At 39.2% G+C, this 11,513-nt stretch overlaps 2 protein-coding genes across 2 annotated transcripts; one reads left to right on the forward strand and one right to left on the reverse strand.

Moving 5' to 3' along the window:
* Positions 1–2,914: 2,914 nt before the first annotated feature.
* Positions 2,915–5,425, reverse strand: LOC122531296. Its single transcript, XM_043659098.1, has 2 exons — positions 5,060–5,425; positions 2,915–4,783 (listed from the first exon to the last, which is right to left on the reverse strand). The coding sequence occupies exons 1-2, from the start codon at positions 5,212–5,214 to the stop codon at positions 3,004–3,006; spliced, it is 1,935 nt and encodes a 644-aa protein (XP_043515033.1). The 5' UTR covers positions 5,215–5,425; the 3' UTR covers positions 2,915–3,003.
* An 802-nt stretch (positions 5,426–6,227) lies between these two features.
* Positions 6,228–10,827, forward strand: LOC122531304. The gene is made up of 5 exons (XM_043659108.1): positions 6,228–6,333; positions 6,524–6,721; positions 8,116–8,324; positions 9,566–9,706; positions 10,601–10,827. The coding sequence occupies exons 1-5, from the start codon at positions 6,228–6,230 to the stop codon at positions 10,616–10,618; spliced, it is 672 nt and encodes a 223-aa protein (XP_043515043.1). The 3' UTR covers positions 10,619–10,827.
* The last annotated feature ends 686 nt before the right edge of the window (positions 10,828–11,513 follow it).

Below are 11,513 nucleotides of genomic sequence, written 5' to 3' on the forward strand. Positions count from 1 at the left end.
AACTGTGAGGAAGTCGCCGACGAGTTGCGTTTTTATAGGAATTTCGGAGCGTTGTGACTTGTTTAGGGAAACACACGCGTACAGAATGGTGCCGAGTAAGCGGAATTTGCAGTTATTGAGTCACTTTGTTGACACCGTGGTGAATTTATCGATTTGTCAGCATGTCACGACCAGTGAAACAGTTCCGGCTAATCAGTAAGTTGTATTAGGTGCATTATCTGCGTTATTGGGTTATTTTAACATTCATCCTGGATGATGGATAGCACGTGTGGTAGTTCCATGAAATTTTATTCGATAATATTATAGTACATTTCTTCTTCGTGTACGTTAAAAATATACTCGTTTCAACATCGACTGAATATTGTATTACAGATCTTTAAATTAAAAGACAGGTTTACAAATCGGTTGACTATCACCATTATCAATTACTAGAAAGTTACAGGAACCAAAAGAGTCGTTTGCAAATTGAAAATTTTGCAACGTCCTTTTCGATATGTTGACACGAGCATTTGCTTCTTTAATGTTCATAACAATATTTATTTATTGATATTCACGTTACTTAATATTCCTCAGTCGTCGTTGTTAAATCGTGCATTTTGAATGCAGCGCGATAACATCGGAAGTAGAGGACGCAAGAACAGGGCGACACAGTCGTATTAATCATGTGGCAATAGACTCGTTTTCGTTGCCGTCAGCGTTACCTCGGCTATTGTTATTATTGTTATAATGTTTACAAAGTAACAATGCCGCCTGCGTGCACATTATTCCGCTGATGCTCGTTTTATAATTATTAAGCGGGTAATGGAACATTGCGCCAAGTTCGTGTCGTGTAATTGAAATAAATCAGTGAAAAGACAGCCCGTCGAGGAAATTTTATCAATTTTATTCATTTTATTCGTCGTGCCATCCAACGTTGTAAACTCGAGGCATTTGAACAAACGCTTATCTCCGAGGCGTCACATCCTTATTCGCGATTACTTGTCAATTCTTACATTTATTGGCGATACTTCTTCATTAATGTCAGTATTTATTACCAGTACCACATATTTATAAACGATCGCATTCCTTTTTTTTTTTTTTTTCTCCAGAATAGTTTTCCAAGTAATAGTTATACTTGTCACGCCGTGAAATTTCAAATTTTCGATCGCCCAGGAAATTGCCCGGAAGGAATATTGTATCAATATTCTCCCGAGTCGCGGCTATTAGATGAGAAAAATTCCCGGACCCAACTTCGAAAGAAACCATTCTACCAGGTTTACTTTCCTCGGTGCGCCAATTCCTCTCTCTCTCTCTGAGAGAGAGAGAAAGAGAGAGAGAAAAAAGTGGGGTGAGGATTCATCCCACCGGCCATTTTCTTCCAATTTCTGAAGTTGAATCGGGGAGTCGAGGTTAGATCGAACCTTAACCTGCTTTATAATTCTCCTCAGAGAATCCCTCTTTTTCCTCGGCAATGATCGAATTGTTTCTCCTCCAGCGGATCGAAGGGAAGTACATTTTAATCTCGAGACAGCGCACCCCCTCCCTCCCCCACCCCCAAACCCTTTCCTCCTTTTACCAAGAATCGCTGCAGTTTCTCCTTCCCTTTGATTAGAACACGCCTTTATAAAGGCAGCAGCTTCTGCTGAAAATTATATGGCAGCGTCCATACGATAACGAGGTCGTAAAAATCGAAAAACTGGCAAAAGCGGTATTTTTCTTCCCCCTCTTTTTGCCCTCTTTCGTTTTACATTGTTACATTTGTTGCATTCATTAACTGCCGTTTTATTACTCCTTGGTGTCTTTGTGATTTCGCTCTGGAATTTCCTTTTTCAGTGTTTCTTTCTTTTCTTTTTTTTTTTTCTGATCAACGAAATCAGTCCCTCTTCTTTTGTTTCTTCTTTTTTATTAAAATTCTCTTTATTAATTAAATTTGTCTGGATTAATTGAAATTCATTCTTTCATTATTAATTATTAATCTCGCTGTAAAACCACTGTACTTACAATTTTTTTTTTTTAAATGACTTTTCAGTACATATAATTGAGGTTTCTTCGCTGCATCATTCTGACTACGTACTTGAGATTAGAGTTGCAGAAACTGTGTTATTCTAATACTAGTTACTGTCTTCATCGTGAAACGTACTTCAATTACATTATTTTAATCTTTGGGTCAACACTTTTGGGGAAACACTGCACATTATGATTTTAATAAAACCAGCTGTTCTATTTAATATGAAAATATAAATATTCCCTTACGTACCAAGTATTTTAACGATCGAGTTCCCCACGTCAAATATTTATACATATCGGGGCTTTTTCACGCGAAACGTATACATCGAAAGCTTATAAATATGAATATCTCGGTGGATTTTTATTCCCGACGAATTCCGGGATGTGGTAGACAAAAAAACGATAAAGACATTCGACAATTTTATTCTACAAAACGCATCAACAATTCACAGTTCTAACCCGTATCAATTATCACTTCCATCGGTACGCCACATTAAGGTAAACAAAATAATTATTATTGCCAGAGGCAAAAAACACATTCTAGGAAAATTTATTTTTCCAGAACGAAAAAAAAAAAAAGAAAACAGGCAGTAAATGTTAATTACAGTAGCGACAATTGTGTCTGTTGTGAAAGAATTTACTACGATGCAAATTACACGTAGAGGGGGGAAAAATACGCAGTATGTTGTCAAGTGTTACGTAGTATTAATGACTAAAATATTTTTTTACAATAGAAATATCTCGTACAAAAGAAAAAAAAGTTCTACAGTTTCTAACTTTTCTAACTTTGCATGTTCGATCGTTTAAAATTACTCATCGTTTCGTTCGTAATTCACTGTCTTCGAAGTAACAAATAAGTTTTCATCGAAGCGCAAAATTTTCGAAAAAAATTCACCCTCGAAAACAAAATTCTATCGGGATGGCAATGTCTTTCCAATAAAATTTCATTCCAACTCTGAGTTAAGGTTCTTTTCATTCCAGTCTTCCAGTTATCGCCCGATTTCGACTGGCAAGGTGTCAAACGCCGCTCATAGTCTTCGTCGTGCTCTCCTCGCCTTCGATCTTCTCCGATCTTTCCATTAATCTACTGTTGGAAGAAGAATCTTCACCCAGGGAACGGTTTCCAGAGAATCCACTCTTGTCCCCAGAACTATTATCCTTGCCAACGTCTCCCTTCCTCTTAATCTCTCGCTGCTGCGTCACATCGCGAGACTTCAATTCCTCATTATTCTGATAATCATGCATCTCGCCCCCGTACATCTCACTTCCCATTCGCTCGCTAGTTTCCTCCATCCCCTGATAAGATCCCTGATCTTTCTTCTGCTCGTCCGACTGTTTCTCCCATCTACTACTATTATCAACTTCAACCTCCTGCGTCATTCCGAACACGTTCAACTCCTCTGGCAGATTGTACGAATTGTGCTTCACTTCTGGAACGTAGACTGGCCTGTTGGTGCCTTCCAACGTCTCGCTCCTTTGAGACTGGACAAATTGAGGTCGTGTCACTTCTCTCTCGTAGGAGACTCCAGGGTTTTCCGCCACCGAGTACTCGTTGGATTGAGTTCTTAAATATTGGCTGGCCTCGGCCTTGGAGAATTGATTGGATTGAACCTTGGAAAATTGGCTGGGCTCAACGACTTTGGGCAATTGGCCAGGTTCAAACTTGAAAGATTGACTAGGTTGAACGTGGGGGAATTGGTTGGGTTCGGTTCTAGAAAACTGTTTGGGCTCAGCTCTGAAAAACTGGCCAGGTTCGATTCTGGCGAATTGGCTAGGTTGAACTTTGGTGTATTGCCTGGGTTCGGCTCTGAAGAACTGGCTAGACCCAGCTTTGGAAAATTGGTTCAACTCGGTTCCGGGATATTGGTCAGATTCGCTCATCGGATTGCTTCGCTCAAAGGAGTCACTCAAATACCTATCAGACCTAGGATTCACTCCGAAATTCTTCAAATCTTCTCTATGAACGCTCGGCCCTCTTAAATTATTAAACGAGAGCTCGTTATCGAAGTTAGACCTGAAACTCCTTGAATTTCCTTCGTTGCCGATCAAGGGATTCAAAGATCTCCTGAAAGTACCAAATGGTGACAGTTCGTTGGGTGAATCGTGACCCACCAAGTCGTCAAAATAATCGTCCGACCTGGTGCCTATAGTGAACTGCTTCCTCGCCCCAAAGTTCCTCAAATTTTCTCCATTATTAACTAGTATACTCGACTGTCTTCTATCACCGAAAGACGGCTCCCTATTGACCAAACCATAATCCGCGTACAATTGGTTGTAAGGTATCAAGCCAGATTGGCTCACAGTGAACACTTTCCTCGGTCCGAAACTCCTCGTCTCGTCTTCGTTGTTAAACAACACGCTTGACTGTCTTCTTAAATTGCCAAAAGAGGGCTGGTTCGACGGTGTTAAGTCAGATTGGCTCTTGGCGAGATCGTAGAAATTAGCCCTTCTGTACGGCGTTCTACTTGGCGTTCTGGAAACGGGAAAGTGAGAGTGGTACGGTGATATTGGGTTATTTATATCGTGAATAGAGGCGGTTTGCGAAGGAGCCACGTGAGAATCGAGGTCTCGCCCGATTGTAAAGGGATCCTCGCGTTTGCCGGTGGCTGTTGGTTTCGTGACAGGTGGGGCCCCTCTGCTTCTGATGGCTCTGTCGTACGAAGGGCTGTATGCATTGTTGAACGGAGAGTCGTTGGGTGACTGGAAGGTTGGGTTAGACCTGAATAGTTCACTAGCCTGGCGAGAACTGGTTTCTGGCTCGTGTCCATAGTATCCTCCTCTTGCGGCTGGCGCACTCCTAAAAATTTATTCTTGCTTTTGAACTAGTCCGGAGTAACGACAGTGAGTTGTCACGCGGTTTCGTTGTTCAGTTAGAAGTGCAAAATGCCAGAGGTAACCGTCGCTAACTGGTCTCTGGGCTATTTTTCACAATAATTTGAAAAATTTCTTATCCAAGTTGATGAAGGTTCCTATCCTTATAATATTATCAGATTTATGACACGTAATTCTTCGAGGGAATTTCATGGAATTTGAAGTCCCAAGGGAAAGAAGCGCGAAGAATTCGAATTCTTACCACGAGACCAGTGTGTCTGGCCGTTCCCGGCGACACGAGGGACAGGAAGCATGCCTAGGGTTTCTTGTTTCCTCGTCTTCGTCCCACGGCGATCCAGCGATCGCGTTCACGAACAGGGAGAGTAGAATAAATCCTCTGGCAGATCGTTCGAACATGCTTATATGGTTATTAAATGCCGCGGCTCCTTCGGACAGCTTTTATAAGCTACAGATTCGACGAGGACGTTACACTTCCTGCTCGTTGCGTCAGAGTCCTCGCGTTTCCGTTACGTAGCACGGAAATGAAAACGCTTCGGCGATTCACTGGTTGAGGTCGAGTCAACCTCGATCCTCTTTTTCATGGCCGAGGCGAGTGTTACGATGGTGCAATATACTTTGTATGAAAACGATGATGATTCAAAGAACGGAAGTTCTCGACCGCTTGTTTATTAAAAATATCACACGTTTGATTTATTTAGTATTAACAGAGGAAAAATATTGTTTCAATATTGTTTCCATTCACACACATTGCGCGCGCATAATTATTTCACAAATTTCACAATTTTCGAAGAAAAAACAAAGATTTCGTTGTGGGTTTCACGAAGCCGTAAATTTGCATAAATTCGCGAATGAAAGTGAAACAAAAATTCACGCTGTTGCGTGTTGGTCGCCGTCAGAATGAGAATAATAATAATAAACAATCCGATGTTTGCCAGTCCTTGACAAAAGTGACGGGAATGAAATACGAGGCCGCCTCTGTTTCTCGTTTCACGAATACTTGTTCCGAAGTGGCGTCATGCGACCCGTACAATTACACTAATTGCCGTTCTCTGTTGCCCAATTACGTTTACAATCTGTAAACGTAACAACTATCTCACTGTCCCTCCCAATTTTTAATTCGAGGCGGCTTACACTTCTTTGCCGATCAAACGGTTTAAAAATGAAAGAGGATATAGATATTAAAAAAAAAATAATTTAGAAGAATAGATTTGCGATAGCTGTCGGCGATAACCGAAATGGGGATTTTATTTCTTCCGGATCATGGAATAACATAAGGGTATTGGTATTGAAATTCAGCCTCGAATTTTGCTCCAAGTAATGTTGATTACTATAGTATTAATATCTAAGTTAAATATTAATATCTGAAGCGTAGCGATGTTGGATCGCATTAAGTATAAAACGATGAAAGTATGCTCATCCACCGAATGTTTCTTCGCAGACAAGACACAGACGACGACATAATATCGAAGAAATCGCTACAATCGGTCAAGCAGATTATCAACTTTCTGAAAGAACGTAAGACATACGCCAAACAAATAATAATAAAAATGTTCCCTAAAAAATAAATTCCTAAATTAATTTTCACGTCGTGCGTTTTGAATATATTAGAAAGTAAAAAATAATTACGAGCACCAGCAGTAACTCACTGCCGCGTGGCTGTTCTCATTGAAAATTGAACTCAGAGAAGTATTTTTTTGGTTTGAAGACGCCAGGGAGGAGGGCCTGTTCCGGCGTGCAGGCCGCCGCGATCTCAGAAGACGAATTTTAAATTCGCTGAAGAAAGGGGAGAAACCTCATTTAGGGAACAATGACGCGGCTCTGGAGTGCGCAGCCGCGTTGCAGCTGTTCCTGAGCCATTTGAAGAAACCCGTGATGCCACGCCACGTCCAGCAACTTCTTCTTGGTAACTAGAAACTTCCTAGGTCTCATTTAAAGTTCATTGTTGCGAAGTGAATTAACGAATCGAGAGATGCTGGGCAATGTTAAGCAGGATTGTTTGGTAATAGTGAATAGAATCACTCGTTGCTTTCGACAGAGCGTAGTGAAATTGAAAATTTTAAGTTCTGGCGTAGTTTTCAAAACTGGCATCGACTTCTACAGTGGAAATTACATTTCATTTTCAAACTCTTCCCTTTTGCACTTGAATTTTCTATATTTCGTTGCATTTTTTTTTTTTTCAAATTGCACGCTACTTTTTTTAATTAAAAGTGAGCTTGGCTTTTAATTAACTGTTATAGCCTCCGTTTAGGCGTCACAAAAAGGGAGATTAACCGGGGAATCTCATTAAGGGAGATCTCGAAATCTCAAGTGGGAGTGTTTTTTGGAACGCAAAAATAAGTGTGTCCCATATTTAAAAAGATACTTTTATTAAATCCATTGATAAACAATTTTTTTAAAAAATATAAAATATAATATATAATATATAAAATATATAGAAGTCGAAAGAAAACTGTGAAATCTAGTCATTTTCAAATCCGGTAAAAATTAAAATCCGCAGAAAGAGAACAATGTCAAATATCTTTTAAGAAATAAAGTGAGATGCATAAATCATAAAAGTCCAAAGAAAAATCTAATTGTCCTTTTATTCTATGAAAAAATCCCTTTTAAAAAAGAAATAGGTAGGACAATTTATAGATTAAATCATTTCCATGTGAAATTAATTTTGCCTAACCGAGGCCATGCAACTAGAGCGATTCCCGAATTGTTATGTTATTACATTAGATATACAACGTAACAAATCTTCGCCAACGCAGCACATCTGTCTGCGGCGAAACAAATACGCGTTGTCAATAAAATTAACGAGTTCAGCCACAACGGCGTTAAATAATAATTCTTCGCGTTACCTAACCACAAATATTTGCAAACAATGTCGACTCATGTTCCCGTGTTTTCGAACGCTCGTGGTTTCGACATGATATTCCATGCTGTAACAGATCACGTGATACGTGCTGGTAATTAAAACCGGCTGACGCTCGTTAAAGAAGCAAATAAGAAATTGCCAAACCATTCTTTCCCTTTTCCATAGAACGTTACGTTACAAAAATAAAACTTGAAATATCAAACATACAACATAGAGACATTGACGAGTAAATTTATGTCAGTAATATTTCTTTTTTAAGGGATTTCATTCCTTCGAATTGAAGGCCAGAATTATTTAAGAGCGTTATAATAATTAGATTTAAAGAAAATTTCTTCGCAAAGGACAGTTTTCTCGCGATTCACACGAGATGGGTGATAAAGTGAAACAAAAGAAAATGGAGAGCCGAGGAATTAAATGATAAATTTTCGCGATATCAGCTGATAATCCTGGAGTGACCGCTCACATGATCGCCAAGGATGCATTAGGATTGATACGACAGGATGTCGGTGGTCGTCACGGGGAGCTTCTTGCCGGTCTTCTTGATTTACTGAGACACCTGACCCTCTCTGGCCCTCCATCCGAAAGATCAGAGTTACGTGGCTCGCCGCTTCCGATTGCACTGCTCCCAGTCTTTTTCACTTTGACGGTAAATGTACGACATACATATACATACATATATATATATATATATATATATATATATATATATATATATATAGCGTATTCTTAAGGCTGCTAGCCTTTGATCCTGGACGTGTTTGACACTGGCTACCACGGCCAAAACCAGTCAAACAGTGTCAAATTGCCTTTGTACGTGCTATAGGATCTGATTTCTCTTTCTATACATGTACTCGTATTATTCTTCCCTGTGCCATATTGTGCACATCGCTCTCCTAAGCTCTCAAGTAGCTTAAAAGAAGATATACGACTCTAAGTTAGGTGAACGTACTCGCGAGTCGGTTGTACTATTGAATTGGAATTTTATTGCGAGTTATTATTGTTTTCAGTGTAACAATTAATAATTATTCAGATGGTTGTTTTATAATAATTATCAAGAATATTTATTACGTTATAGAATGACCAAACGAATAATAAAACTTGAACTAATGAACGATTTAAAAAATATTATACAAATATATTAAATAATATATATTAAAAATATATAATTTATATTATATATTTAAATATTTAAATTTATAATACAATTATTTTTATATATTAGTTTTAAATATGTTATATTTTTATAAATTTCAATTGTTTGTTCTTGTCTATTTTAAAAAGTATAAGTTGATTGATTGTCCCTTGCCTATTGTGCACAGATAGAGTAGTTAATGCTCAAGTGGCGCTAGTGTCGCATTATTGGTCTTTATAGCGCTACGTAGACCAACAAAATATTCACGTATAATAAATAAATCTTTCATCAATTATTGTGGAAATTGACTGTGTTCGATTTCTATTAAATTACTACGAAATTAATAATTCTCTTATCACAAAGCAACAAAGAAAAATCCGTTCCATTCTCGATTTGTTCATTCATAAATGGATAGTAAATACAATAAATATCATATTGCGGAAACGAAAGCACCCGAAGCGAGTATAAATTATTACAAAACCAAATCGCTGTTATTAATAAGTTAGCAACGGCTTCATTCATAATTCAATAGGAGCCTACAATTCGCGCAATTCAATTCATTTTGTAATCCTCTCTTGCTCGCGAGCGTTTTTAACGCGAGGAGCTGTATTAATTCTTGAGATCCACTTGAGCGGAGCGGAATCGTCGATTGATGGAAAGGGGGCGGGGGACCAGAAACAGCCAGGGGAAACGAATTCGCGATGCAAATCGACGAGAATTTTAACACCAGCTGATCGATCGTTCTGCCGTTACAGCCGGCCGATCTGGTGAAATGGAAGCAAGTGGCCACCAGATTCAACGAATTAATTACCGAAGCCCCCGAGCAACTGCAGCTGAATGAAAATCGATCGTGCGAAATGGAATCCAGCCGGCTGCCCGTGGGAAGCGCCGGCAACGTAAGGAATAGAAACTTTCTCGCCGCTTAAAAACGATCAACCAGCAGCGATGCTTCGAAAGTAATCTCCGGCGTGGTGATTCTCTTTCCATTCAACGGCAGAATTTATTCTTGAGTCAGGAGAAATCAAATGGATATATATATATATATATATATACGCGGTGTAAAGTAGGTGGAAAATTCTCGCGAGGAGATCGGCTTTCCTTTCGTTTCCTCCTCGGAAGGGGGAAGGGGAGATTTCGCGATCGCGAACGATGAAACACAGTGAAACTGAATTGGAAAGATGATGATATTAAGAATAATTTAAACGTAATGCCGCGGGGAACATGAATCCGAGACTGAGATCCAGCAACGGGTCTCGACGAGATATAATCTGACAATGGAAATGAACTCGGGCCCTAACCTGATCTAAGTTTGGATGAAAAATTTAATTTAAAATTGAAGTTAAATCGAAGAAACACGCGTGTCCCGACTTAAATGGGATATCAATTCGAGACTTCTGATTTGATTCTGATTCTGAATCAGATCCAATCCGAATCGAATTTAAATTCGAAGTGGATCCATTTGATACCTGAACTCAATTTAAATCAAATCTGACTTGTTTTACGGGTTTTGTGTTTCGCGCGGTAGGGATTGTTAGGTATACGAAACTAACCTAAATTTATCTTAAAATCTGTACACCCAACATCACTATAGTGCACCTATGTCTACACATTTAATTACGCTATATCTATAATGGAGTGCTCCTTGTAATCTAAAGACGACTGTAATAAAACTGATAAGAGGAAAAGATTATTCCGACGAAGATTCTTTTCTCAATGAATCTTCTGCGTGGGGAAACTGCGCCGCACGATTTTAATAACAAATTCACACAAATGTCTTTTTTTCGTTTCAGGTTAGGTTGGAGAGATAACTGGAATTCTTGCTGTGCCGTTATACGGCCCGCCGGCGAGTAGACTTCATCCGGCAATTACCAATTCGAATCGAAAGCACCCGGTATTAAACGGCATTAACACAAATGTAATTCTTTCGCATGAATGTAAAAGGGCCGTGTAAATTATTTGTACTTGCTCGCGCGGCGACAATCCGCAGAGGGTCGATATTTTTCATCTTTCCACGCTTTTTATTGTTAGAAAACCTTCTTCTTCCCTATTGGAAAAAGGACGACTTCCTCCTCTTGGTTTTTCTCTTCCTCCTTCACTTTTTATTTATTCACCAGCGAAAGAAACTGGTCCACGTGTAAAGTAAAGGAAAAAATTGAAATATATATACACACACACACATACACGCGTGTATGCACGTTTGCTTCGAAAACTGTAACGATTTTAGAGGAGTCTTGTGTATTTAGACTAGAGATTGTTAATTTGTATTTGTTCGTTTCGAAATATACGGATATATATATATATATATATATGTTTTATACGCACGTACAGCAGAAGCTCATTTATTTACAAAACATTTGGGAGTTAATTCTTACTTCCAACTTTCACGCGCCAAGCCTATGAAATATACTTTTTATCGAACTTCCATGAGAATGAGCAAAGCGAGTCTCGTTTCAATGGTAACTCTCGCGCGACGTGATCGAAATGATTGTTAACTGTGTTCCACATACGGTGTACGACAAAATTCCCAGGATTCTAGTGTGCGACTTTGTCAGTCGGAATCATTAAGGCGCTCGAATAATGGTACCTAACCTGAACTCGGCTAGAACGATTTCACGAGGCAGTTGACGCGCCTCGTACACGCCAGAAGCCCATTGTCTCACCTCCCCCGCTATCCTCCTATTGCCTCTCGATATTCCATTACGA

The sequence above is a fragment of the Frieseomelitta varia genome, unplaced genomic scaffold (assembly GCF_011392965.1).
Source record: "Frieseomelitta varia isolate USP_RPSP 00005682 unplaced genomic scaffold, Fvar_1.2 scaffold_384, whole genome shotgun sequence".
In the NCBI taxonomy this organism is placed as follows: domain Eukaryota; kingdom Metazoa; phylum Arthropoda; class Insecta; order Hymenoptera; family Apidae; genus Frieseomelitta; species Frieseomelitta varia.

What these genes read in the sequence shown, in the direction of transcription:
- LOC122531296 (XM_043659098.1), bottom strand. Translation starts at nt 5,214, where the DNA reads ATGTTCGAACGATCTGCCAGAGGATTTATTCTACTCTCCCTGTTCGTG. An exon ending in CCAGACACACTGGTCTCGTG is followed by an intron (nt 4,784 to 5,059) that starts GTAAGAATTCGA and finishes ATAAATTTTTAG; the next exon opens with GAGTGCGCCAGCCGCAAGAG.
- LOC122531304 (XM_043659108.1), top strand. Translation starts at nt 6,228, where the DNA reads ATGCTCATCCACCGAATGTTTCTTCGCAGACAAGACACAGACGACGAC. An exon ending in TATCAACTTTCTGAAAGAAC is followed by an intron (nt 6,334 to 6,523) that starts GTAAGACATACG and finishes TTTGGTTTGAAG; the next exon opens with ACGCCAGGGAGGAGGGCCTG. An exon ending in CAGTCTTTTTCACTTTGACG is followed by an intron (nt 8,325 to 9,565) that starts GTAAATGTACGA and finishes CTGCCGTTACAG; the next exon opens with CCGGCCGATCTGGTGAAATG.